General features: G+C 49.8%; 1 protein-coding gene across 5 annotated transcripts in view; it reads right to left on the bottom strand.

The window, feature by feature from the left end:
* The window catches only part of LOC118773977 (spectrin beta chain, non-erythrocytic 1-like), a 68,688-nt gene that overhangs the window by 8,659 nt on the left and 33,640 nt on the right, over nucleotides 1-26,389 (bottom strand). For all 5 annotated transcript variants that reach the window (XM_036523052.1, XM_036523053.1, XM_036523055.1 and 2 more), the window contains 25 exons: nucleotides 16,848-16,999; nucleotides 16,231-16,404; nucleotides 15,451-15,542; nucleotides 15,079-15,159; nucleotides 14,129-14,244; nucleotides 13,338-13,450; nucleotides 13,020-13,207; nucleotides 12,608-12,725; nucleotides 12,227-12,385; nucleotides 10,887-11,189; nucleotides 9,418-9,571; nucleotides 8,589-8,983; nucleotides 8,029-8,292; nucleotides 6,940-7,151; nucleotides 6,430-6,567; nucleotides 6,033-6,252; nucleotides 5,249-5,785; nucleotides 4,507-4,709; nucleotides 4,156-4,246; nucleotides 3,704-3,850; nucleotides 3,272-3,535; nucleotides 2,536-2,760; nucleotides 1,774-1,863; nucleotides 932-1,222; nucleotides 409-539 (listed from right to left, as the gene is read on the bottom strand). In XM_036523052.1, coding sequence (XP_036378945.1) covers nucleotides 409-539; nucleotides 932-1,222; nucleotides 1,774-1,863; nucleotides 2,536-2,760; nucleotides 3,272-3,535; nucleotides 3,704-3,850; nucleotides 4,156-4,246; nucleotides 4,507-4,709; nucleotides 5,249-5,785; nucleotides 6,033-6,252; nucleotides 6,430-6,567; nucleotides 6,940-7,151; nucleotides 8,029-8,292; nucleotides 8,589-8,983; nucleotides 9,418-9,571; nucleotides 10,887-11,189; nucleotides 12,227-12,385; nucleotides 12,608-12,725; nucleotides 13,020-13,207; nucleotides 13,338-13,450; nucleotides 14,129-14,244; nucleotides 15,079-15,159; nucleotides 15,451-15,542; nucleotides 16,231-16,404; nucleotides 16,848-16,999 — 4,858 coding nt within the window. The remainder of the gene's footprint in view (nucleotides 1-408; nucleotides 540-931; nucleotides 1,223-1,773; nucleotides 1,864-2,535; nucleotides 2,761-3,271; nucleotides 3,536-3,703; nucleotides 3,851-4,155; nucleotides 4,247-4,506; nucleotides 4,710-5,248; nucleotides 5,786-6,032; nucleotides 6,253-6,429; nucleotides 6,568-6,939; nucleotides 7,152-8,028; nucleotides 8,293-8,588; nucleotides 8,984-9,417; nucleotides 9,572-10,886; nucleotides 11,190-12,226; nucleotides 12,386-12,607; nucleotides 12,726-13,019; nucleotides 13,208-13,337; nucleotides 13,451-14,128; nucleotides 14,245-15,078; nucleotides 15,160-15,450; nucleotides 15,543-16,230; nucleotides 16,405-16,847; nucleotides 17,000-26,389) is intronic.

Raw genomic sequence — 26,389 nt, 5'->3', positions numbered from 1 at the left:
AATTATAATAACCAATACTAAAACCCCTAGATCTGAATGTGGTTGATTACAGCTTCCCCTCTTCTATCCCCATTACCAGTCACTGACTGATTATTTGTCAGTTATTCCTCTTTGTTTTGTATTCAAACGTAATTTTAACTTATATTTAAAAATGTACTAAGTAGCTACTGCATGCATTTGGATTTGGATGCTTTCAAGGTGCTAAGCTATAGTGAGGACAGTGAGGCCTGAATGAGGCAATACAAGGACAAGGACACACTGACCTGCACCAATCAAGATGCTTTGTTATGATTCGCTAATTCAGTGATTGACAATTGACAACTGAAAGCCCCACCCACTATCTCCATATCTGTATATGCTGCCGGTTTCAGGTCTCCGCAGTATTCTGACCCACTCCTCCCCCCTCACCTCTCAGGGTGCTCGCTGGTCACCATGAGGCGGCTGCTGTTGGCCAGCTGGTGGATGGTCTGGGCGTAGTCCTCCAGGGCCTGCTCCAGGATCTGGTGCTTCTTCACCATCACCATGGCGCTCTGCTCATCCTGAACAGACGGACAGAGATATAGAAGCTATAATAAGCGCACAGTAGAAATCAATAGGTACACTCACACACAGGAAAGAGAGAAATGACTAATGGCAGTGAGAACAGAAGGACAGGGATACCCGGTCTGAGCTGGAGGAGAGGGAAAGGGGAATCAATTGAAGCACAAGTACACACACCACACACACACATACACACACACACACAGAAATGACTAATGGTAGTGAGAAAAGAAGGATACCCACATCAAGCTGGAGGACAGGAAAAGGGGAATAAATTGAGGCACAGGCTGAAGGCACACACACACACGCACACATGCACACGCACTCACACACACACACACACACACACACACACACACACACACACACACACACACACACATACACTCACCTTGGCCTTCTCCTCCGACATCATGTGCAGCTCCTGCTCCCCCATCCAGGCCTCGGCCTCGGCGGCGTCGGCGTAGAACTGCTGGGCGCGGTGGGCCTCCATCAGGCGGCCGCGCCGCTGGTCCGTCTCGGCGATGAGCTGCCCCCAGGAGTCCCGCAGCTCCGCCAGGCGCCCCTCCAGACGGGTCTGCCGCTCCCCGTCCACCTCGTCCCGGCCCGGGCCCATGGAGCGGCTGTGGGCCTGGATGTCGTCGATGCGGGGCTGGTGGCCCTGGATCTCCTTCTGCAGGGTCTGGGGAGAGGAGAGGATGAGGATGAGGAAGAGGACAGATTGAGATATCAAATCCAACAGGTTAACTGCTCCCCTTTCCCTTTTTATTACAACTACACTGTTTCATCCCTCAACATATTATTTTCTTTTCCTTTGTACACATACATGTAGCTGACGTGATTAACACCATCAATATCATTAATACCAATGGGAGAGGAGAAGATGAGATGAGGAAGGGGATGGCTTGAGATGTGAAATTCTTCACACAACCCAACAGGGTTAATCGCTCTCCTTTGATTGGCATGCCTTGCCCTTCTCATCACAACTCCACTGTTTCATCCCTCAATGCATTATTTATGCTCTTTGCAAGACACACATGTAGTTGACGTGCGATTCACACCACGTTATGTTATACATATTTTGTACCTGTTTACCTCGGCACATCATTATTTTCAATGCGTAATTTAGGAATTTTCCTTGGGGGGGGGGGGGCACTATCCCTGGCCAATTTCCCAGCTCCAGCCAGAGCTCTGTGTTCCCATTCTGTTCTCCCTCCCTTCGTGTCTCCGTACCTGGTTCTTCTTGAGGAGCAGCTGCACACTAGGAAGGTCCTTCCCGTGGTCTGTGGAGGTGGCCAGCGGCATCCTCTCCTTCACCCAGAGCTACGAGTGGGAAAAGCAGCCGGGAGAGGGACGTTAATGACACCAGCTGGGACCAGCTCTCTGTCTGTGGGTGGTAGACAGGCGTCTGGAGAAGACCAGACCATCCACCCCCTAACACCCGCTACTTGTACTGCTTGCCGTTTGTTTTATGTTTAGTATCTCGATGTGTTTTGGATTCTGTGATCTAGTGACTGATGTATGGTAGTATACTTGGCTTCCCTTGTCTAGTCAGGTTGCACAAGTTAATTTCTGGTTGGCTGGAATAGTGTTATGCTCACACTCACTGGTCTGGGTGCGTTGTCAGCCTGGTCTGATACTGTTGCTCTTTTAATTTAAATGGACACACTTCTGTTCTTTTGTGTTGGAAGTCACTCTGCACAAGAGTGACTGGTAAATGAATATAATATAATGTAATATAATGTTTATAATGTATATATAATATAATGTGTGCATTCAAACGTAGGCAGGGGTTGCAAGCACAAGGCTTTCCACTTCTATAACTCCTCTTTCAGATTTACATTATTTAAGATCCAGTGCTACAGCTGTTTACATTAAATTAGAAGAACTGCTAAAGAAGCTGCGGTTGTGGACGCCCCTGCTCTTTTTTCTACTGCAGAGAGTTAAGGTAAATGGCTAAACGAGTGTAATGTAATGTAGCGCGATGCCACTCACGAGCTCGTCCTCCAGGTCGCGGTTGAACTGGTGCGCCTCCTTGGAGGCCAGCAGCCGCTGCCGCCTCTGCCGCAGCGGGTCCTGGAGCCGGGAGAAGCTCTCGGTCACCTGCCTCTGCTGGCCGTCCACCTCGGCCAGGCCGGCGTCCTCCTGAGAGAGGGCCAGCGCCTGGGACTGCAGGGCCTGCACCTCCTTCTCACGCACCTCCATCTGGTGCTCCAGCATCTGGCGGGGGAGGAGAGGTCACGAGGAGTAAGGACGTGCGGGTCAAAGCTTCCCTGCCAGTGTGTCAGTGTCAGGAATGCGTACCCTCTGAGATAGGAATGCATGCAAACGTGTTTGCACATGCATAGCGTATACCGCCAGCTTAAAAAGAGCAAACTGCATTGGAATTGGGGCAGCACTGTAGCATAGTGGTAAGGAGCAGGGCTTATAACCGAAAGGTTGCGAGTTCGATTCATTGTGGGGACACTGCTGTTGTATGCTTGGGCAAGGTACTTAACCCAGACTTGCCTGTAAATATCCAGTTTTATAAACGGGTAACATGTAAAAAATTGTAATCTCTAAGTCGCTCTGGATAAGAGCACCTGCTAAATGCCAATAATGTAATTAATGTAATGTAATTTCTCTGTAAAACCCTCACCCCAAACCTCCAGGGTCTGTGTGTAGGTGATACTATTTAGACGTGCCATAGAGTCCTCTCCATCTTAGAGCACCTTTTTTCCCTCATAGTCACCTGGTGTTTCTTGAGCAGGATGTTGACGCTGGTCAGGTCCTTCCCATAGTCATCGCTCTGCAGCTGAATGGACAGGTTCCTCAGCCAGGAGTCGAGGGCGGAGCAGCTCTGGGTGAAGAGCTCCGCCCTGTTGGCGTCGAAGAGGCACTGCGCCTTGGTCTGGGTGGTGGCCTCCAGCTCCTCCCACTGCCGCTGCAGCCCCGCCAGTGTCTGCCTCACCACGGGCTCCAGCTCGGGTTTCTCATTTACCAAGGCCTGCCCTTCCTGGAGAGGGCATGTGGAAGAGGGGGAACATGGGAAATGGAGTTTTTAAGTCACTCGCAAGTAGTCTTAAACTGACTACCTTCTACTCCTGTGGTTGTAAGATTGTGTGTTAACTACTGATGTGACACTGTTTTATCTGAGTGTGTGCAAACATAGCCTCGGCAGGACCTTGCCGATCTTGTCCAGCCAGTCCTTGTTAGAGGCCAGCTCAGCCATGAAGGCCTGGTGCTTCTGCCACTTGCTGTGGAGGTTCCTGGCCTCGTCATACGACATGTCCTGGGCCGTCAGCATCTTCTCGTTGATCCAGAGAGTGAGCTGCGCGGGGACAGAGTGGAGAGGAAGCGTCACGTAGTGTGCCTACGGCTGCTGACTAGGCAAACCCCCAGTCCTAACTAAGTAAGTGTGAGTCAGCAGAAGTGCCCGTCATCGTACTGTGATTCCTGTGAGAGCTTATGAGTCACCACGACAGCCATTACGCATCTGCTGCATTCAACACTCTGCAGCTCACCCCTCTCAGTAAAAGCCGTTACTCACTTTGATGGTCTAAGGGAATGTCACAGCTAGCAACATAAATGAAAATGAACATCTGCTAATTCCCCTACCCCCCCCCTTCACTCTACCTCCTGTCCGTCCTGTAGGAAGTGCTGCAGCTCACGGTTGTCCTTCAGTTTGGTCAGGAGCTCATTGGCGAGCTGCTTGTTCCTCTGATGTCTGAAGTGAAGTGAAAAAGAGAAAATCAGTACAAGTCGAGTGTGAAGAACATTAAAGCTGAGAAGTTAATGGAGGATAATGGCCTTCCCCACTGCAGCTCTTACACTTTCACCCTCTCCCTAAACCCCGTACCCTCCTTCTCTGCGTCTCATTCTTCTGTGCCTTTTCTGTCCCCTCCATGACACACACTTATCACTTAAAACTCTATTATCATGCACCTCTAACTTGTATCATGGCACACGTCCCCGCTGACCCCTCACCTCTCCTTAATGGAGTCAGCCTTCTCCTGGATCTTGTCGGAGTTGGTGTTGAGATCGCTGACCAGCCGGCGCCCGGCATCCACCACGCCGGTGATCTTCTCCTCGCTGGCCTCCATGGTGGTCATGAAGTCCTCGTGCTTCTTGATGGCCTCTTCCGCCCCCTGCAGGCTGGTGGGCATTTCCGTGTGGGACAGGACATACTCCTAAAAAAGAGAACGGGTGAGAAAGAGGCACTCAGACTTTCTAATCTTTTGTTTCGATGGCACTAAACGCAGACTTGCTAAAAATATCAACGTCGTGCCTAGGAGCTTCCTTCTCAAACAGTGCATTTATGTGAGATAAATGGGGAAACAGTGTGGCTCATAAACCAAAATGGTTGCTGGTTAGATTCATTTAATATTTTACATTTACATTTTTTACAGACACTTTTATCCAAAGCGGCCTAAAAGTGAGGCAGAGTATTGTCCCTGCTGGGCCACTGCTCCTGTACCCTTGGGCGAGGTCCTTAACCCAGCATTGCTTTAGTTAACATCCAGCTTTATAAATGGCTAACATGTAAAACTGTAACTTAGTAAATCACTCTGGATAAGAGTGTCTGCTAAATGACAATAATGTAATGTAATGTAATGACATAAACAGAGCAGTCAGGCTAGTTTGTTATACAAATCTTTCTTTAGAATGTCTGAATCCCCCCCCCCCCCCCCCCCCCCCCCCTTGCCCCCATCCACACCCTCTCACGCACCTGGCTGTTGAGGAAGCCCTCGGCCTGCTTCACGTCGCGCAGGAAGGTCTGGAAATCAAAGGCCTGGGCCAGCAGGCTGTGCCGGTTCTCCCACATGCGCCGCAGCTCGTGCCAGCCGGTGTCCAGCGCCTGCAGCCTCTGGGCAAGGAACATGTGCTGGGCATCGGTCTGGCCCTGGGTCACCTCCTCGCCCACCGCCCGCATCTTCTCGTAGTCCTCTTTGTAGTTATCCACCTCGTTCTTGATGCCCTCGTGCTGGGTGAGCAGCTGCTCGGCCTCGGGCAGCGAGGTGGGGATGTCCTCGGAGGCCACCGCCGTCATGGTGCGGGACAGCCAGGACTGGAAGTCGTCCAGGTCCCGCAGGAAGCCCTGCAGCTTGCTGGCCTCGCCCAGGCTCTCCTCCCGGCGCTTCATCGTGGTGTTCAGCTCCTCCCACACCTCCTGGATCTCCTCCAGCCGGGCCTGGATCTCCTGGGCCTGGTCTGGGTGTTCCCTGGCTAGCTTCTGGGCCTCCTTGCGCAGGTCATCTAGCTTTCCCTAAAATAATAAATCCAATTAATTTCCTTCAAATTACAACATAACGAAGTCTATTATTATGTGAAAATCATGCTTTAGTTAGCCCTCCAAAAAAAAATCTTTGATGACTGTATACATTTCGGGGAGACTCAAGGAGACGGACATATGATTGTGTTATGCTGCGGTCCTACTTCAGTTTCGGTGTGATAGCTGGCTCCTGTTACAGTTACGGACAGGTGAGGTACAGTCGCGGACAGGTGATGTGTACCTGAATGGCCTCCAGGTCGCGCTCCATCCCTGTGAGTTTGCGCTGCAGGGCCATGACCCCGGCCAGGTCGTTGCCCAGGCTCTGGGTGGACTCGATCACCTTGGTCTTCTCCTTCATCCAGCTCTGGATCTCGTTGCACTCCAGGTGGTAGTTCTGGATGTTGAGCGCGGACTCCAGGGCCTGCTTCCTCTTGTCGGCCAGCCGCTGAAACTCCTGCCACCTGGGGGAGGGAACCAAGGCGGGTGAGAGAGGCACAGAGAGAGACTCGTCTGCCAACGTACACATGCCGTGTGAGTGCGCGTGTGGGCCAACCAAAGAGGGCCAAGCCGCTAGGGCTGTGGATTGACGTGACTGTGTACTGAATGGTCGGCAGTGGTGTATATGTGTGCTTTGGTACCTGTCGTTCAGCTGGTCCTGGGTCTGGTGGATCTGCCCTTTGCTGCGATGATCTGTGCTCAGAAGATGCTTCGCCACTTGGTTCACGTCAGAGATACGGGTGCCCACATTATTCATCTCAGTCTCCAGGGTCTCAAACCTGTAAGCAAACAAGGGTAGACATAAAGGGATAATAAATATACCCTTTGCATCCTTTTCTTGTCCACTGTTATAAGGCTTCCTACCAGCAATGGTGTTAGAAAGAAACACATCTTTCAGCCCACCACATTTCTCTTCCACCACACTCCCTCATCCATTTTTCTGTCTCCCCCTCTCACCTCTGCTGCACCACGTCGAGGTCCTCCCCCTGCCTTTTCTCCATCTCCCCCTTCCCTTCTTCCCTTCCTTCCCTTCTCTTCCCTTCCTCTCCCTCACCTCAGCTGAACCACCTCCAGGTCCTCCCCTCACCCTCTCTCAATCCCCCCTACCCTCCACCTCCCTTCTCTCCTTCCCTTCCCCTCCTCTCCCTCACCTCTGCTGCACCACCTCCAGGTCCTCCAGCTTCCCCGGGATCTCCATGGCGTCCAGCCACTGCTCCTTCTCCCCCACCCACAGCTGGCAGGCCCCCGCCTCGCTGAACATGCGGTAGAGGGCCAGCGCCCCCTCCAGGGCCTGGCGCCGTGCTGCCGACAGTGACTCCAGCTCCTCGTAGCGCTGCTCAATGGCGGGCAGCCGCCCATCAACCTGTTGCCCGGGGAGACAGGCATGAGGGATCGAACCCTGAGCCACTGCACTCTTTCATCACGCAGGCTGAAGACCCACCTCTTCACTACTGCTAATTATTTTACGTGTACTGTGTCGCAGTATGATTTGGATCTAGTGGCTGATGTATGGTGGTATACTTGGCTTCCCTTGTCTAGTAAGATTGCACAAGTTAACTTGTGGTAGGGCTTTTATGGTGTTACGCTCACACTCACTGGTCTGGGAGTGTTTGTTAGCCTGGTCTGATACTGTTGCAGAGGTGGAAAACCCTGGCTTCAGAAAGTAAAAGTCCTACCATGTATTTTTTCTAGCCATTCACTAAACAAGGTGATTTCACTAATTAGCTCCTCTACCTGGCTGAAGAGTTGTGCTAATTGCATTCAGCTGGTGTAGTGCATGGGTGGAACAAATATGTGGCAGGACTTTTACTTTCTGAAGCCGGGGTTTTCCACCTGTGTACTGTTGCTCTTTTAAATTTAATGGATATACTTATGTTCTTTTGTGCTGGAAGTCGTTCTGCATAAGAATGTCTGCTAAATGAATGTGGGGCGGCAGTGTAGCATTGTAGCTAAGTAGCAGGACTCGTAAGTGAACAGTTCCCGGTTCTATTCCCCCCAGGGGCGCTGCTGCTGTACCTTTGGGAAAGGTACTTAACCCACAATTGCCTCAGTAAATATCCAGCTGTATCAATGGATAACATTGTAGAAATCTGTAACTGATGCAGGTTACTCTGGATAAGAGTATCTGCTAAATCACAATAATGTAATGTAATGTATAAAATAATGAATGTGAAGTAATGTAATGAGCTACAATGGGAGAAACTGAGGGAAATGCGGTCGGGCCTTAATGTGGTGCTGACCTGAGGAGAGCGAGCGTAGGCCGGGGGCAGGGCCAGCGCCTGCTCATGTAGGGAGTCGATCAGGGTGCGGTGGCTGTGGATCTCTTCCTCCACCTCCCTCTGCTTGCGTGCCAGCGTCTGGGTGGAGAACTCGTCATGCCCCACGTCCGGGCTGGACACCCGCCGCAGGGTCTCCATGATCCAGGCCTCCATGTCGTTGGCGTCCGTCTGGAACTGGTGAAGGGCCACCGCCTCCTTCAGGCGCTGCTCTCTCAGGTGGGATGCCTGGAGAAAGGGGTGGGGGGATTTCACATGCAGAAAAGGCAGGTTTTTTTCCTCATCCTTAGCTCCACCCCTACCCTTCCCCACTTTCCACCCATAACTCCTTCCTTCTCTCAACCCCTAACCCCTCCTCTCATTTCAACCCCAACTCCTCCCCTCTCTCCACCCCTACCCCAAACACTCTATCCCTAACTTCTTCACCCCTACCCTCTCTCCCATCTTCATCCCTAACCCCTCCCCTCCCCACGTTCCACCCCTAACTCCTTCACCCCTACCCCGTCCCCTCTCTCCACCCCTACCTCTTCCAGGTGGGTCCACTGCGCCCGCACGTCCCGGATCCTCTCCGTGACCTCCGGGGCCCCGAAGTGTCCCTCCCGCACTAGGGCCTCCCCGACGGCGATGCTCTGTCCCAGGGGCCCGTAGCGGGCGGCCATCTCGTCGCGGAAGGCCTCATGCTTGCTGAGCAGGTGGAGGGCGGAGCTGAGGTCGCGCCCGCAGTCTCCTCCCGCCAGGATCTGCTCCTGCTCGCGGATCCAGGCCGCCTCCTCGCCAAGCTCCCACAGGAACTGCCAGAGACGGCGCGAGTCCTCCAGCCGCGCCCGCCGCTCGCTCGCCAGCCGCCCCAGCTCCTCGTACGCCCGGCCCAGCAGGGCCACCTTCTCGCTGACCAGAGCCGGCTCGCAAGGTTTGTAGCCTGAGAGAGAGAGAGGGGGAGATGGAAATAGACGGAGAGAGAGAGAGACGGGGGAGAGAGGGTAGTGAGAAGGAGAGAGAGACAGAGAGAATCAGTGAGCGAGACAGAGAGAGAGAAAGAAAGAAAGAGAGGGAGAGAGAGAGAGAAAGAGAGAGAGAGAGAGAGAGAGCAAGAAAGCAAGAGAGAGAGAGTGAGACAGGGAGAGGGACAGAGAGGAGAGAGCAAGAGGAAAGAGAGAGAAAGAACGTGAGAAAGAGAGAGAGGGGGAGAGAGAGAGAGACAGAGGGCCAGCGTTAGGTCAGCATCTGTGCTACAACATGTCAGCTGTTCCTGGACTACTGTCACATCAAAGTCCCACTCTTCCTCTGCGGGTGCATAAGCCCGCCGGCATCTGTGTGACCGGCATGCGGGCCTGGGACTTTGTGCTCACTCACTCTGCTCGGCGCTGGTGAAGCGCAGGGCGGAGGCCTGCACCCCCCGCACACGCTCCGCCTGGGCGGAAATGTCGGCCTCCACCAGGTTGTGCGTCTGCAGCAGGTCGTCTACGTCGTGCAGGTGTTTCCCGCTGTCCTGGGACTGCAGGCGTCCCTGGGGGAGGTGGGGAGAGAGAGAGAGAGAGGCGGGGGGGGGGGGGGGGGGGGGGGGGACAGTGTAAGAGAGAGAGCGAGAGAGAGAGTGAGAGAGAGAGAGCAGCAGCAAGGGTAAGGACAGGATATCGAATGAGGGAGATTTAAAGCGGTTTGACCCACCCCCCAGAATGTGCTAATCGTGGAGCCGGGATTTGTTTGTGATTGAGAGGAAGCCTTTTCCCAGTCACTGATAACAATTAATCAATATTCTCAAGACAGGCCATTAATCTGCTTTACAGATGAGTGATGAGAAGCTTTTGACTGAGAGAAACTGCTAATTTGGGACAGATAGTAAGACCTGGTGCTGCAAAGAAGTTACCCAGGCCTGACAGCTCATAGACGTTCTACCATTATGGCAGCTGTCTCGGACTGAGAAGAAGAACAAAGGTATCAGACTGACATCAGAGCTAACACTACTGAGTACCTGCAGTAATTTCATACAGAACTGACCTCCCATTTCTACTTTCAATGCCTGATGCACAATGCTGGAAGTTCATACATTCCACTTTCCCTGAGTTTCCTCTGAAATACACTGCTTTGCTGTGAATGAGACTGGTTTCACTGACATGCAGTCATGCTATGGCACTGCAATCTGTCAATGGCAATATGCTTCTTTCACTGCAGCAGTGGCAGTGTGTGTGCCTCTGTGTGTGTGTGTGTGTGTGTGCACACGCCTGTGTGTGTGTCTGTGTGTATGTGTGGCAATCTGTCAATGGCAATACCAACCTCCTTCACTGCAGCAATGGCAGTGTGTTTGTGTGTGTGTGTGTGTTTGCATGTGTCTGCATGCGTGTGTGTGTGTCTGCGTGCGTGTATGTGTGTGTCTGCGTGCATGTGTGTGTGTGTCTGCGTGCGTGTGTCTGCATGCGTGTGTGTGTGTCTGCGTGCGTGTATGTGTGTCTGCGTGCGTGTATGTATGTGTCTGCGTGCGTGTATGTGTGTGTCTGCGTGCATGTGTGTGTGCGTGTCTGCGTGCATGTGTGTGTGTGTCTGCGTGCGTGTGTCTGTGTGTGTGTGTGTGTGTGTGTGTGTGTGTGTGTGCGTGTGTGTGTGTGTGTGTCTGCGTGCGTGGGTGTGTGTATGAATGTGTGTGTGTGTGTGTGTGTGTGTGTGTGTGTGAATGTGTGTGTGAATGTGTGTGTGTGTGTTTGCGTGTATCTGCATGCGTGCGTGCGTGCGTGTGTGTGTGTGTGTGAATGTGTGTGTGTGTGTGTGTGTGTGTGTGTGTGTGTGTGTGTGTGTGTGTGTGTGAATGTGTGTGTATGTGCCTTTACCTTCATGTCCCCCATCCAGTCCATGATGTATCTCATCTCCTGCATGAGCCTCTGCAGGTCCCGGTGCGCCTGCAGCCTCTCCCTGCGGGAGGCCAGCAGCTCCTTCAGGTACTCCCAGAGGCGCATCACGTTGTCCCGGCGGGCCAGCACCCTGCGCACCTCGTGGTACCCCTCCGCCTCCAGCTCCCGCGCCACCGCCTCAACGGCCGCCACCCGCTCCCCGTACGCCCCGATGTCTGTCTCGATGGCCTCGTGCTTCCGGGTGGCCGCCTCCACCGCGCCCAGGTCGATGCCGAAGTTGTCCTGCGTTTGGGTGTGTGTGTGTGGATAGGGGAGGGGGAAAAGGTGAGTACAGTCAATGGTATACTCTATCTCTATATTTGTCACTGAAATCACTCTGGACAACACTTTGAACATTTTGAAACTGTTTAAACGACTTATTGGTTCACTTCAAAAGTAGGAAGTGTCACTCCTTTAAGATCAAGAAGAATCCCATTACATTAAGAAGCTAGCCAGAGTGGAGGAGGTGCTGTAGACAGAAGAGTCAATGGTACACTCTAATATTGGTCACTGAAATTATTCTGGACAACATTTTGAAGGCATTTAAATGACCTAATTGACACAGAAGCTTTCACTCAATGGTTCACTTCAGAAGCAGGAAACGTCCCCTCTTTATGATCAAGGAGTATCTCAGTACATTAAGAGACTAGCCTGAGTGGTGGAGGTGCTGTAGATGGAGGCATGTGGCTTATTATGCTCTCAACTGCTTCCTCAGAGTGAGTAAGCAGAAGTGCATGACTCAGGCAAGGGGTTGAGTACCGACATAATCATTACTAATGCCAGCAGGCCCTTTGCATGCCTGAGAGACAGCTATACTTTCCGCAAATCATCGTCATTAACACTGACATTGCTGTCCTAACTGTTACTACAGAGGATGACATCAACATTATACGCCCATCATAACCATCATCAGTAACATCATTATCCTGCTGTGTATTCCTGAGGGAAACTCTGCCTGAGAGACCAGGCTCTAATTCTCCCTCAGCTGGGCATGTTGACCTTGCAGTAGAAGCCTGATGTGTGTGTGTGTGTGTGTGTGTGTGTGTGTGTTTGTGTGCGTTTGTTTGTGTGCCTCAGAGATCAGGCACTGATTTTCCCTCAGCCAAGCCTTGCTCATAGAGGCCTTGCAGCAGAAGCCTGATGTGTGTGTGTGTGTGTGTGTGTGTGTATACCTCAAAGACTAGGCACTGGTTCTTGTTCAGCCAGGCCTAGCTCATGGCAGCCCTGTGGTATAAGCTTGATGGGTGTGTGTGTGTGTGTGTGTGTGTGTGTGCGTGTACCTGAGAAACCAGCCGCTGGTTCTCACTCAGCCAGGTCTCCCTCATGGCGGCCTTGCGGTCGAAGCGTGCTGCCAGCATCTCCAGCTTCTCCTGGCGAATCAGCTCGTTGCGCAGTGCCAGCTCCCGCTCATGCTCCGCCTTCTCCAGGCGCTCCCACGCCTGCCAGCCAATCACACAAGCAACATTTTATGACACTGTACTTTCCTCCGACATTCTTTCATCCTATTAGCTAATCAAAGCGAATCACAGCAGACTCGAAGGCAGTGCTCTCCCGCCCACTGCCACCCCTGCAGCCAAACACAGAGCAGCAACTGCATCCGGCTCTTGCACTTACACTGTATGCTTAGAGCACACTATGCATTTGTAGTTTGACCACTGTACCTTGTTGATGTCAGAGATGAGCTTGCCCTCCCTGGGCATGTAGACCTTCTGGTTGTTGGCTCTCATCTTGCTTTGGATAGTGAACAGCAGCACTTCCAAATTACCCTTTTCTGTGAACCTGTGCCACACAAGACACACACATGCCACATATTAGCAACTTCTCTGTAGTAACTAACCCCACTCATGGTGTGGTGGTTTCAATCTTACTCCCTGACTTTCTGTTCTCTTATCTCAGATTCTGTTCCTCTCTGTACCTTCCGCTTCCCTCTACTTCTCCCAGCCTCCACTATGTTACCTCTCATTGCCCCCCTCTCTGCCCTCCTGCCAGCCCCTGTGCCCCCCTCCCCTGATCTCCTCCCTGTTCCTCAGCCCCTCCACACCCCCCTCCCTCCCTCCCTCTCCTGATTCTCACTTGGGCGGTTTCTCCACAGTGCGGTAGGTGTTGAAGGCCTGCAGCTGGTTCTGCACGCCGCTCAGAGAGTTGGCCAGCTGTCGGTCGTTGAGGGTGAAGATGGTCTGCTCGATCCACTGCAGCAGCTCGGACGCCAGGGTCTCGTACTTCTCGATCAGCTGGTCGGCCTCGATGGCGTAGTCCAGCACCTGGGGCAGGGACAGCGAGGATTTAATGAGCAGGTAGTCAAAGCAGTCAGCCCAAGCCCTACACACAAACACGCGGAGGGTGACACCAGTGATAATACATGCCACAACATACCCTGGTCTCATGCCTCACCTTGCCAATTCTTTTGCCCTCAACAGCCAGGGCCTTCATCTTGGAGAAGTAGTGGTAGTAGGTGGCCACATAGGTGATGATAGACTTCTCATCTGGCTGGTCAACGTTGACATCTGCGTTGAGAGAGGGACGTTTGCCACCAAAGTTTCACAAAGGCGACTGCTCTCCCATACTTCAACAGACCACTCACAACTTAAACCCGGGTTTCCTGCACTGACTCATCACTCCTCACTACTGGCTCAGAAGTGGCGGCCGAGTGACACTAAGTATGGATTTCATCTATTATCAGCCACCACGAATAGGCCCTCAACCGACTCCAGTCTGTCAGCCAGGCCCTTATTTTCACTTAAGATGTAACTCATTCCTGTAATCCTACTTTAAATTACAGAGCACCCCAAACAAAAAGAGCTTCACATACTCTAGCCACACATTCAGCTCACGGGGCTATAGTCAGAGCATTCATGTTATCGAAGGTACTGTAGTCAGTGTATGTGCTGGTCATGGTGGTCCTGTAGTCAGTTCTGGTGATGGTTGTGCTGTGGCCAGTGTATGCTCTGGTGATGGAGGTGCTGATTTCATAATGTGTATTCAGCCAGTGGAGCCTGAGCCAATTTGCGATGGTACTGAGTGTACTTCTCTGCGCCTATTATGCTTCCAATCAAACAGCACACATTTTGGCACAAAGCCCTCAGCCTGTAACCTTCAGACCCTCAACCTGCTGAAGGACCCGCGCTACACCAGCTGAGCAGCGCGGAGTGAGGGGGAGCGGGCCGCGCGGCGCACACGCTCACCCTCAGGGTCCAGCAGCTTGGTGAGGCCCAGCTCCTTCTCCGCCACGTTGAACGCGTTCTGGAGGTTGTAGTGGGCGTTGGACCGCTTCAGGTTGTCAAACTCGATAAGGTCAGGTCTGGATGGGACAGAAGATTATTACACTAGGAAGAAAATGAATCACAACATCTGACACAACTTTTAGTGTGCAGTGAGAATGCCAAATGCTTTGCCTGAAATATCTCTTTTTTTCAGCTAAACAGCAGACGCTTTCCAACCTCTGAAAACACAATGCAAACCTTACTTTACCACCTGCAGATCTGCTGATGCAAGTTACAGGGAAACTCTAGAAATTTGCATGAGTGACAGACAGTCTCAGTCTCTCCTGTTCGAGTGTGTTAATGCTCCTCAAATCTCAGCTATCAGATACAGGGAACACGTCTATTTCAAGGTTCAATTTGCTCAGTGTTTTCACACAATTGCTATAAAGTTACCGCGTTATTGCTGCATAACAATCAGTTAATAAAGTAGTGCTGCAGTCAGCATCAGCACCCCGACTGAGACAGTTTACTTGTCACTTGTTATTCTGGTGTTTTGACTGTATGTGTGAAAAGAATGTGTTTTTTTTGTACTTCTAATGTCTGGGTAGTTTATTTAAGCTGTCTGTTCAGCCTGTTAGCACTGACACTGTGTGTTTATAAGAACAGTAGGAGAGACGCAGACCCAGAAATAAGTCCCAAGCGGGACTGAGTTGTCTGAAATGTACTGAGCATTCTAAACTGAGGTGAGTCGCAACAGAAGGCACTCTCATAGGTGCTGTCACCTTGTCTGATGAGAGCGTCAGAGGGCATGGAGTTTTAGTGATGCAGAGGAGCTGTGTAAGTCAACAGTAAAGTAATCCACGGGAACAGCAGGGAGACGTACAGTCCTTCCTAAAGAGAGTCACTCATACGTACAGAAGCACAGCCATTACCTGTGTTTGTGCACAATGGCGTTGAAAGCCAGGCCATCTCTCCAGCTGGTCGTGAAGTTGTGAACATTGACATTGGGGTACCTGCGGAGAGACACAGACCTTTTAACGGACTGACGCATTTTATGACACATCGTATGGATGAGACACCTCCTTTTTCCCCCACGTCAAAATAAATGCTAAATTGGACCACCGGATGGGAGATTAATGCATGCTCGAATAACACTGTCCAGACCAAAACTGATGCAGTTATTGACTCACTCTAGTTCATAGGTAAATGACAAGCTAAGAGGAGCTGAACAGCCTGTTCCTGTCATTACTCTAATTTCTTTACGTTCTGTGCTTTCTCTTTTCTTACTCTCACCCCCCCCTTACCCAGCAGTCTTCATCTGGCACCACAGAAGCAGGGCGTCTTTGGCCGATTTCTTCTCCTTGTTGTCCTCTGTCTCCACGCTGATATCCTGGATCTGCACACAGGTAAAAATTCACAATCAAGAGTTACATCCAGGCCTTCAACCAAGCTTTACAACAGGAAAAGATTCACGGCAATATTTCCTCTGACGTTCAAAGGGTGAAAATATACTACATTACATTACATTATTGGCATTTAGCAGACACTCTTATCCAGAGCAACTTACTTGGGTTTCAGTTTTCACGTGTTATCCATTTATACAGCTGGATATTTACTGAAGCAATTCTGGGTTGAATACCCTGTCCAAAGGTACAACATCAGTGACACTGACAGACAGACCTTGTCACACACATATAGGTTGCCGGTTTGATTCCCTGCTGGGGCACTGCTGTTGTACCCTTGGCCAAAGTACTTAACCCAAACCGGCAACCTTTTGGTCACAAGTCCTGCTCCATAACCACTATGCTACACTGCCACCCCTTCAGCATTCCTCTACCCTGGCCCCAAGTCAGTGAATTAAGTTACCTAAACCCAGGTATATGCGTGTGACAAGGTCTGTCAAGGTCAGTGTCACTGATGTTGTACCTTTGGGCAGGGTATTCAACCCAGAATTGCCTCAGTAAATACCCAGCTGTATAAACGGATAACATTGCAACTGATGTGAGCCGCGCTGGGTCAGCATCTGCCAAATGCCAATAATGTAATATAATAACGTAATGCGAATCTGGGGGCGGAGCCGGTACCTGGAAGCGCAGGATGATGGTCCATATGAGGCCCAGCGTGAGGCGGTGGTTCCCGTCCACAATGTCATGGGAGCCCATGTTCTCCAAGTGGACCTTCTGCTCCTTGAGGAACTGCAGGGCCTTGTCCACATTCTCCAGGCAGTGGATTCGCATGCGACCCTTGGTGGGCTTGGGCTGAACAAGGGAGGGAGGGAGGGAGGGAGAAAGTGAGACGCGAGACAAAGATGAAACTCCCTCAGTCTTCAGAGGGAGAGAGATAAAGTGTTTGCATTTGCTATTCTGTCAAGTTGGTCCTGATCCAAGATCAGAGGGAAAGAGGGAGAGAGAGAGAGAGAGACAGAGAGAGAGAGAAAGGGAAAAGGAGGGAGAGTAGGAAAGAGACAGAGACAGATGCAGAGGCAGGCTGTGGAGATCTTTTGATCAGCTTCAGCCTGCCAGAGTCTTAGAGAGAGGACATGCACACACACACACAAATACAAGCACTCTCTCTCTCTCACACACACACACACACACACACACACACACACACACACACACACTCACACAAACACACACACACTCTCACACACATACACACACACACGAAATGCCGCAGTGCTACGGAGTGCTGTACTGACCAGCTGCTCGCTGGACAGCACCTCCAGCAGGCGGATGAGCATGCGGCCATCACGCAGGTCAGTGTACAGGTCCCCGATGCGACAGGTGACCCGGCCCAGGTGAGAGTTCACCCACTTTGTGAAGGTCTTCTTCTGTACCGCCTCACGTTCGTCTGAAAAAAAGGGAGAGGAGTCTGATTAGAGCTCAGCCCAAAAACCAACCCCAAAAAGAGTTCTCACTGGACACACAGAATCGTGCTGCATTTTACTTGCTCATCATAAATATACCTCATAAATATTCACCAAAACAGATATACATATTCATCTGCACATTAATTCGACAAATAAATTCATTTTACACTGATTTATCTTCTGAGTTGAAATGCCCAATAAAACACCGTGAAATATCTTTTTCAAGTGTGACAAATTGAAGGTGCTCCTGTCAATTTTCGCTTTTGACAGCACCGGCAGCGCTGGCAAAGCCCATTCACCAATGAAGTGAGCTATTATTTCACCGGAATCTTTGATTTAGCGGCTTAGGGGAGGCGTTTCCAGCCCTCTGAAAGCTGACTGCCGAACTGCTGACACAGGCTGTGTGCGCGGTTCGAGAACAGAGGCCGAGTGTATTTGGAGAGCACCTCTGGACGAGCGCCCAGCTGACACATATCATTCTCGCAACGTTGCTCCGACATTTCAGCAAACAAGGCAGCGTTGACAAAACGTTGCCGGGACGTTGTCAGAATTTCATGCGTCAGCTGGGAATGTGGTACGGAGCAGAGATACAGACATACGGCGGCCGGAATAAGCAGCTCAACCTGTCACCTACGTGGTGACCCCATTACGGGGACATGTGACTTCGCTGCTTTGTGATCTGATTCCAGTCAATGGCAGGTGTTACTCCAATAGTCTACGACTGGCAACACTCCAGCAATTACATGCTGCCAGAAAGCACACAATCACCCAGGTAATTGCTCGGTATATGCGTGTACAAACAATTCATCACTCATGTGACATGAATCCCTGAGGGAGGATTAAAAGCAATGGTAATAATTTAAACGCACGTTCACCTATCTCCCAAGGCCCCTCGTGAAAACAGCCCGGAACTCTTTATTTTGACATTCACTGTTTCGCAACAAAAAACAACAAAGGTGGTAAAAAAGGTAAATAAGGTGGTAAAATAAGCAGCCTTACAAAAGCCTGAAAGCTTCCTGTTAAGGCTGCATTTCTCAGCTTTATTTCTGTGCACACAGGCCCATTTTTAAACATCCCTGATGTGTAAGAGGCAGATATGGGCACGCAGTACTAAGGCACCCCTCTGGTGAAACAGCAGTATGGGTATGCATAATGCATCACTGTAGCAGAATACTCCCCTTTGAAAGAGGGGTCTTCCAGCAGTATTGGGACGTATAGCCCATCGCTGTAGCAGAATACTCCCCTTTGAAAGAGGGGTCTTCCGGCAGTATTGGGACGTATAGCCTATCACTGTAGCAGAATACTCCCCTTTGAAAGAGGGGTCTTCCGGCAGTATGGAGACGTATAGCCCATCGCTGTAGCAGAATACTCCCCTTTGAAAGAGGGGTCTTCCAGCAGTATGGAGATGTATAGCCCATCACTGTAGCAGAATACTCCCCTTTGAAAGAGGGGTCTTCCAGCAGAGGCATCTTTTGGCAGTAGAAGGAGTGCACAGTAAAGGTCTGTGAGGTCAGGATAGCGCAGGAGAGCGTCAGGAGTAAGCCCCTCGCAGGTGGGCCGCGCCACAGAGCCATGCTCTAAGGCCGGAGCAGCTGCCCCCGTGGGCACAGAGGCAGTAATCCTGAGCTGATTTACGGGTGTACTTCAGGGATTAGAAGGCCACTCTGCAGGATTAAGGAAGCACCCTCGCCACATGGAGAATCCTCTCAATCAAACGCTAATGGGTTTGAGGAGCAGGCGCCGAGGGAGACCCCTGAGAACCCAGCTCCCAGAGGAAGTGGTGCATGCCAGACAGCTGTCCCTTGCCCACCCCCCCAGCACCCCCATCCCCCTGCCCCCTCATCTCACAGGCCCCCTTATGGATATTCCTCACAGCTGACCATCAAGGAAGGCTGTTCCAGAGAATATGTCTGCCTGTCAGAAGCAGGGCCTGTCCTCCAACAATCCACACAAAACAGGTTTTAATCTGAACCTTTACTCAGATTCATAAAAGCTACCTGTGCGTTTATTTCAGCAGGAGCATGCACGCCATCCATTCACATGTGAGGTGTATGTCGCCAAGGGGTGGATATCTCAACCCTCGACCATGAGGGTCCTAGTTTTATGCACAACCTTAAACCTGATTTACGGCGGACACTCACAAAATGAAATTTAGGAGACAAACCGAGGCTGACAAACATAAATATATAAGCACAGCCTACGTATGACTGAATAACCTACTGCTCCCAGTCAAAAGAAACGAGTCATGTAAAAAGAGAGATTACCACTAATAAGGTGGAATGGGAGTAATTCTAGATCAGGACTGAGGACACTTGAAGTGAGATAGAGAGGTAATCACATGCAGGGCTTCATAGTCACTTGAAACTACTTGATATCATATCACTTACTTGACCTGCAAGTCAAGTAACTTCACTTCAGTTCTCATTTCATCTTTAAGATGTTTCAGAACAAGTCTGACAAGGCCAACCTCTGACCTGTTAACATCTGAAGTGATGTAAATTGTATTTGCCAATAAAGCACTTTACAGAGCAACGCTCAAGGCTTCTCTCTGAAGCTACACACGCTGACCAATTTCCGGCAAGAGTCTAATAGTGTACAGAAAGATACAGATTCTCTCCTTCCCATCGTAATTGCAACCAGGTCCTTGCAGACCCACCCTAATTAGAAGTGCGAAAACTCGCCTCACACCCCCCCGGCCTCAATGAATGACCTCTGACCCTGACTCATAGAAAGGTGTGTGTAATGAACAGAAAGCAGCTCCCAGACTGCTGTTCACACACTGCTGTGGACGAGGTGCTGTCTTCCTTACACAAATATCCTGATAGAGAGAGAGGCAATTAAGACATAATTTGAATTCCTGGATACGCGGCTTATCGACTCGTGGGATGAAGTTCCTCCGAGTCAGGCTATCAGAAGAGAATAACTTGCTGGGGAGTTGGGCAGGGGGTCATGGTTAGTCTGTTATCTGAGCTCATGAACACCGCCCCCACAGCCTTGACCTTTCCCAGGAACAGCCCTCTGCGAGTGTTCCAGGGCCAGATCTGAACCAGACTGTGACGAGGCTTCTCCCTGCCCCCCCGTCACAGACACTGTTACAGCCGTGATGACCTGGCCTTGCTCACGCTACAACTCACATCCAGCCACAAGTGGAACAGCTCTTTATTTGTGAAAGAGCATTTTTAGACGAAATAACAAAATGGCCCTAGGACCATACATGAAACTAACAGACTGTGGAATAGGACACAAAGCTAGTCAGCACTAAAATCGATGTCGGAGCAACACTGTGGGTTGCGGCTGTTGATACAATTTTAAGCCTGAACCAGATACAGAGCTGTGGGAGTGTATGTATAAAATACCATGAACCTGGCACAGATGGCATCAGTCAATCTATAGTTAGACACAAGGAAAGTGTGTTAGAGTTTATGTGCACTGAAGTGTGAAATGTGGCCAGAGATCCTACATTTATCCTGGTCAGTTCAGTCAATCACCCACGGAATATCTACACTGAAAGCTCTAAAATCTCAAGACAGGAAGGACAGAATATGCGCAAATCTTGTCACCTTTTAAATTTAGGCGAAAGTCTGAGGTTCTCAAGACGAAGCAGCCACTGTAAGAGATGACACCAGGAAGAGCCAATCGGCAGCTCAGATACTATCTCTGCCCAAAGCTGATCGTGTCTGTTCCACCCAAAGCCCAGGGGAAAGCACTGCATCCGACCCCTTCTGGCTAACACAGATGAATCCATTATCCTCCGTGTAACAGAGGCCAGATGAAGCTGCGCTCCGCTAAAGCGAAGCATCCACATCTCCGCCCGGAACGATTAATTCTCCACACGCCGAGCTGAAAGTGGCAGGGAGGGGAGGGGGTTTCATGTGTGGCGGACATGCTCTTCCTCACTATAGATCCCTTTGGCCCAAATTCATTATGTGCATGGTCGTGATTACATAAGCAGTAACATACATGTGCATACACACCCACATATGCACAATTACACAAGCAAGGACACGCAAATGCATATGCATAACCCATAACCTACCCACGACACACATACAAACACACACACACACACACACACACACATACACCTTCTGTGCCTCGTTTAAGACATTCCAGTAGTTGGTCTGGATGCAGCGACACACCTATGCTATGAATGCACATTTGAAATGAAACCAGGTAAACAAAAAGACATGACAGATACAAGATAAAATGCACTGCACACATGGTCATGTGTGGTACATGGATGAAAGTCAGAACACAGTACTCATAATCCTTAATGACGTCATTGAAAAAAAACAACAGAAAGATCCAGAACTTGAATTTCAGGATCCTTCCACTGATGTCTGCCACAAGGCATGACATCTTATGTACCAGACAAAATACATGACCAAAGATGGAACCACGAGATTACAATCCGACAGCGAATGGTTCCATGCTGAAAAAAAAAACACCTATTATATGCAATAATCCTCAGAGTACAGTACAACTAATCAGTGGCTTCAAATAATCTTTAGATGAAGGCAGGTGATCTTTAGATAGTGAGGATTATGGCCTACGATACATGTTTTTCAGCACGACAGCTTTCCACATTGAGAAACAGGGGAGATTGCTATCTGCTAATCCCACTATGTTGTGCTGAGACCACATCCAAGTCCCCTATAACTTCTGTATGCCTGCTGTACTGTCATGTTCTGGAGATACAATCAGAATAACACATGTACTACAGTGTTGTAACTGGAGGCTTGCGAGTTTCACGTGAACATACTTTAGGGCTGATCATGTCTGGGTAGGCATTCTCTCCCCGTAAAGAAATGTCCTGCTTTTTAACTACAGGCAGTGTTCATCTATACTGCTATGTTTCACATGCTCGTACTTTATAACCACTAGCTGGAAGTGTGTGTCTTCAGGGGGTAAATGTAATGTTTATCTGCCTTGGGGTCTGGGTGTTGATTGGGAAGGAAAAGAAGGGGAGATAATGAGCCTCCTTTCCAACAGGCCCTACCGAAGCAGGCATCAGGGGCAGAACCGAGTCAGCAAAAGACACATGACTGTCATGATTTTTGCCAGAGAGAGAAAAGAAGGACAGAGAGAGGAGGAGGAGGAGGAGGATGAAAGAAAGAGGGGAGAGAGACAGAGACAGACACACACACACACAGAGAGAGAGAGAGAGAGAGAATATAGTGGAAATTGATCCAACCATAGCCGTATTTTCTCCTTAGTTTGGAAGAACAAATTGTCAGTAAGCATTGTTTGTTTTGTCACTGACTGAATCATCGCATCTCTAGCAATTCCTGAAGTTGGTCAAACATAGTGTGAGGACGGAATAAAAGTTTTATGTGCTTGCCACAGGTCTGTGCACATTCAACAACACAGCTCCAAAAAAGTTTGTATGTTTGTATTGTTTGTATGGGTATAGAAGAATTATTATCGTGACACTCGTGACACTTCTCTAATCAGTGATAAACACAACAAAGCTGACACTGTGGACACATAAGGGCCAGGATAAGGGTTAGATATATATGGTACTAGGGTGTCTGCTATCAGTGCTGAGGAGGCAGGATGAACAGAAATCCATGTCTCACAATCCACACATACAGTTTCGACACCCGTACTTCCTATTTATCACAGGGCTTCTGTTGACCGTTCTTCATTCCAGTCTCATGGGGGTGAAAGTACATCAGAAAGGGAGGAATGGAACAGGGGAGGTCTTCAAAGCCTCCTGGTGTTTACGAAGAACATGGCTGTTTTCCGCTGTTTCCTCCCGCCCTGTTTGTTTACGGTTCCATCTTTGTGCAATGAGCACCTGTGATGTTGAGCGCATCAACGACAGTCATACCGGCCCCGGCATTCGCACAAACTTACAGACAATTTCACGTTCCCTCACACAAACGCGCACGCACGTGTACACGCACACACAGTCCAGACACACACACACACACACACACACACACACACACACACACACAATAGCGTCTGGGCTTCCTCCACCAAGCTGTGCGGGGAGGCTTCTGGTGGGGAGGTTCCCCCAGAGGAAGTGGCTGCTAAATGACACACCTGAGGTGGATTACAGCACTCTGCGCTCAGGGGCCACATTCCAGCTGACGCCGGTCCTGTTGCAACAGGACCGAGCCCAGAGGTGGCGGGTGGGGGGCTCACACACACACACACACACACACACACACCCACCAGGCGGTGGCCCTCCTCCAGGAACGGGCCCTGCAATAATAACAGGGTCAGCCACGGCAAGGCTGACAGACACAGGCTCTGGCTCACAGAGATATCGTGAGCTTGTTCATCTCAGTGTGTTCTCACACAACCTTTCAACAAACATGCACAGCACCAATGGGGTACAATTTGCGCCATCTGTTTTCATTCTTCCTATTTTTAAATGCTATCTGCTGATAAGCCTGCATGGTGACTGCGTATTTGTGCGTGAGCGGGTCTGTGTGAATAGGTTTGTTTGTGTGCGTGTGTGTGTGTGTGTTTTCCTTGGTTTAAAGGAGGCATTTGTCAGATGGCACCAGGGAGGACACAGCTTAATGTTATGAAACACCCCCCCTGGCAAACAACAGTAAAATGGCCCCTGTGGTTTCCACACTATACCAAAAGGAGGGAACACACTCCTGCTACTCTTCAATTAGAAAATAAAAAAAAAATACACAGACAGATAATATCGATGATTTGCTGATAACGACGATCATTTATCCAGCAAATTATAACTAAACAAAAATGTAGCCCGAACGAACGCCTTCTCTTCCTGTTTCTCGTGTAGCCCGAGGCTTTTTTAAATGAGGATGAGGTTATAAAAAATGAACAGGCCTGCAGCCAAAGCAGGCACATCTGCCTTCTCTGCAGCTACTCCATGTCCCAGGCAGCAGTGTGGCACTCATGGGGAACAGAAGTTACATCCAAAAAGGTGGCATGTTCAAACCCCCGGCAGAGCACAATCGTTGTACCCTGAAGAATGGCACCTAACTTAAATTCCCAGGGTAAATACCCAATTACGAAAATGGATCATTTTGTAATGTAAACTGTGTGAACTACCTTATAATAAAATAATATTAGAAAGGCGTATGAAACTAACCAGTAACGATACCGCAAAACAGGGCAGGGGAGCAGACCGAGTGTTTAACAGTGCCTGGAGACAGAGGAGCTGCTGGATGCCGCAGAAAAGGTGAGGGCAGAATCGGGCAAACAGCGCGGAGAGCCTGTTGAAACACCGCGCTAAAGAGTCGCTCTGTCTCGCTAATCCCTTTCGCTCAGAGAGCGCTGAGAGATGTTTGAGAGGGCGAGTTGTGCCCTTGGCCTTTTAGCTTTTTTTTTTCTCCCTCTCTGTGGTGTTGTTTGCGTCTCTGAGCTGCACGTTTTCCCTGTCCCTTTAGACAGCACTGAGGGTGGTTCTCTGAAAGTATTTAACCCAGGGAAAGTGTTTGTTTAGACTTCACAGGCAGTCACTAGATGAATAAAAGGAGGGATTCAACCTAAAAGAAACGTCTGCACTAGTATCCACCTTTTACACACATTGGTACGTGTTTGAAATAGGACAGGAAGCTGAAAAGTGGGTCTATGGGTTTTCATTTCAGTATATTTTTTCAGTCAATATAAAACTTCCGACTCAAGATACAAACAACTTACATTACAATGGCAAGGTCATGTAGTGAGAACTTTTCAAAACACCGCCATTGTTGCATTTTAGTTGTGATATACATGGAATTCACGTAGACCATTTTATTATTAGAGCCTCTATTGAATACAGTTTAGCTTTAGCTTTATTTGGGCTAAGTTTAAATATCACCACGAGGCCACCCTAGGGAGTATACAGAAGCGCAAAGACAAGGACGTCTGTCCATATTCAAAGGAAATCGATGCCTTGGCTCCAGTGTCGCCTCGATGTTCACGGCAAACACAGGGAGGCTGTAAACACGAAACACTCCTGCCAGCTCACGATCCATGGCCTTCATGAATCATGACTCAGCACTGACAGCTGTAGTTTACCATAATTACAATTATAGTACAGACAGATCAATTTAAGGGCTGCCCTCTTTTTTCCCTGGCATTTCCGGAAAGAAATGCCTTCTCTTCTATTTTTGTACCCTTATTCCTTGCCATATGCATATTTTTACCCATGGAATTTTGCATTTCCAAACATCTGAACACAGTGCTTATCTCCGCCAGCTATGCTTTCAGGATGAGCAGTTGCTCATCTAGATTTCCCAACGCTGGCCTCTGTGTTCCCCCTCCGTCCCTCTTTTCTGTCCCGTCTCTGAGAAACACAGGTGCAGCTCGTCCCACACCGCAATGCTCTCGTCTGCCCCGTGTCAAGTTCCTGCTACTTCCCAAACAAACAGCATTCCACAGCAGTTCAAGGCTGGCACTTATCAGGACTTATCTGGACTTATCAGCCAATCCAACGCCGCCGTTGGAGGAGAGAGAGGGGAGGCCTAGCTGGACTGCAGACAACCCCAGGCACAGAGAGCTGGGAACATTGTAGGTAACACAATGGATGGTGTCATCCATCAAAGGACAAGCGTGGATGGTATAGGACAGAAATAGAGTTAGCATGCAGTGTTCATCCCTGAGGTGATGTCACTTGTAAGCAATCAATTACCCACCAATGAGAGCCTACTGTTCCCTCACGAGAGCTAAGCCTGAGTCGCCACCCTACGCCATGACAAATAGGGGCCCCAAAATGATTCGATTTGACAAGAAAATCGACTAACATCTTAGAGTTTAATGGCTTGCGCTGTAAAAATGAGTCTTTCGGTTCCAGAGAGGCTCAAACCGCAAAGCAACCCACCAAAAAGAGTTATTTCCTTCCCTCAACAGGCCCCAAACTCCTGCCCTTGAGTATCCACAGCCTGCATGGCCTTGTTCCATAAGCGCATCTGGGAATCTCCACCTGAGAGAAAATTAATAAGCTGCAACCATCAATCAGCACGTCTGCTTTTATGACCTGTCAAAACCCCCGCAGATAGAGGATCATGGGAAACACGCTGCCACTGCAAGGTTAGCGTACCTTTGGCTCTGGTTCAGGGCAGGGCTGAGATTCGTCTTCGTCAGACTCGATAATACACTGTAATACCTAATATCCAACCCAGAGGCTATTAGATGGTGCAGCCTTTGAGAAATGTACTTGGATACACAGGGTGTGTCGGTCACAATGGTAGATCTACACCCAGTATATTAAAGGAGAAGCACTGTTAAGTATCCATACACATCTGATTGAAATACAGAAGGTAATTAGCAACATAGACTCATGAGGCAATTTCTTTACACTTCACTGCTTGCCTCTGCTTCCACTATAATCATGTGGCAAGAAGGTACTGAATAAAGCTTTCATGTAAGGATGCAGTGATATGATTGGCTGTATCCGT

The sequence above is a fragment of the Megalops cyprinoides genome, chromosome 3, assembly GCF_013368585.1.
Source record: "Megalops cyprinoides isolate fMegCyp1 chromosome 3, fMegCyp1.pri, whole genome shotgun sequence".
Taxonomy (NCBI): domain Eukaryota; kingdom Metazoa; phylum Chordata; class Actinopteri; order Elopiformes; family Megalopidae; genus Megalops; species Megalops cyprinoides.
Note: the sequence above shows the minus strand (reverse complement) of the source record. Positions and strands in the feature narration are given on the sequence as shown.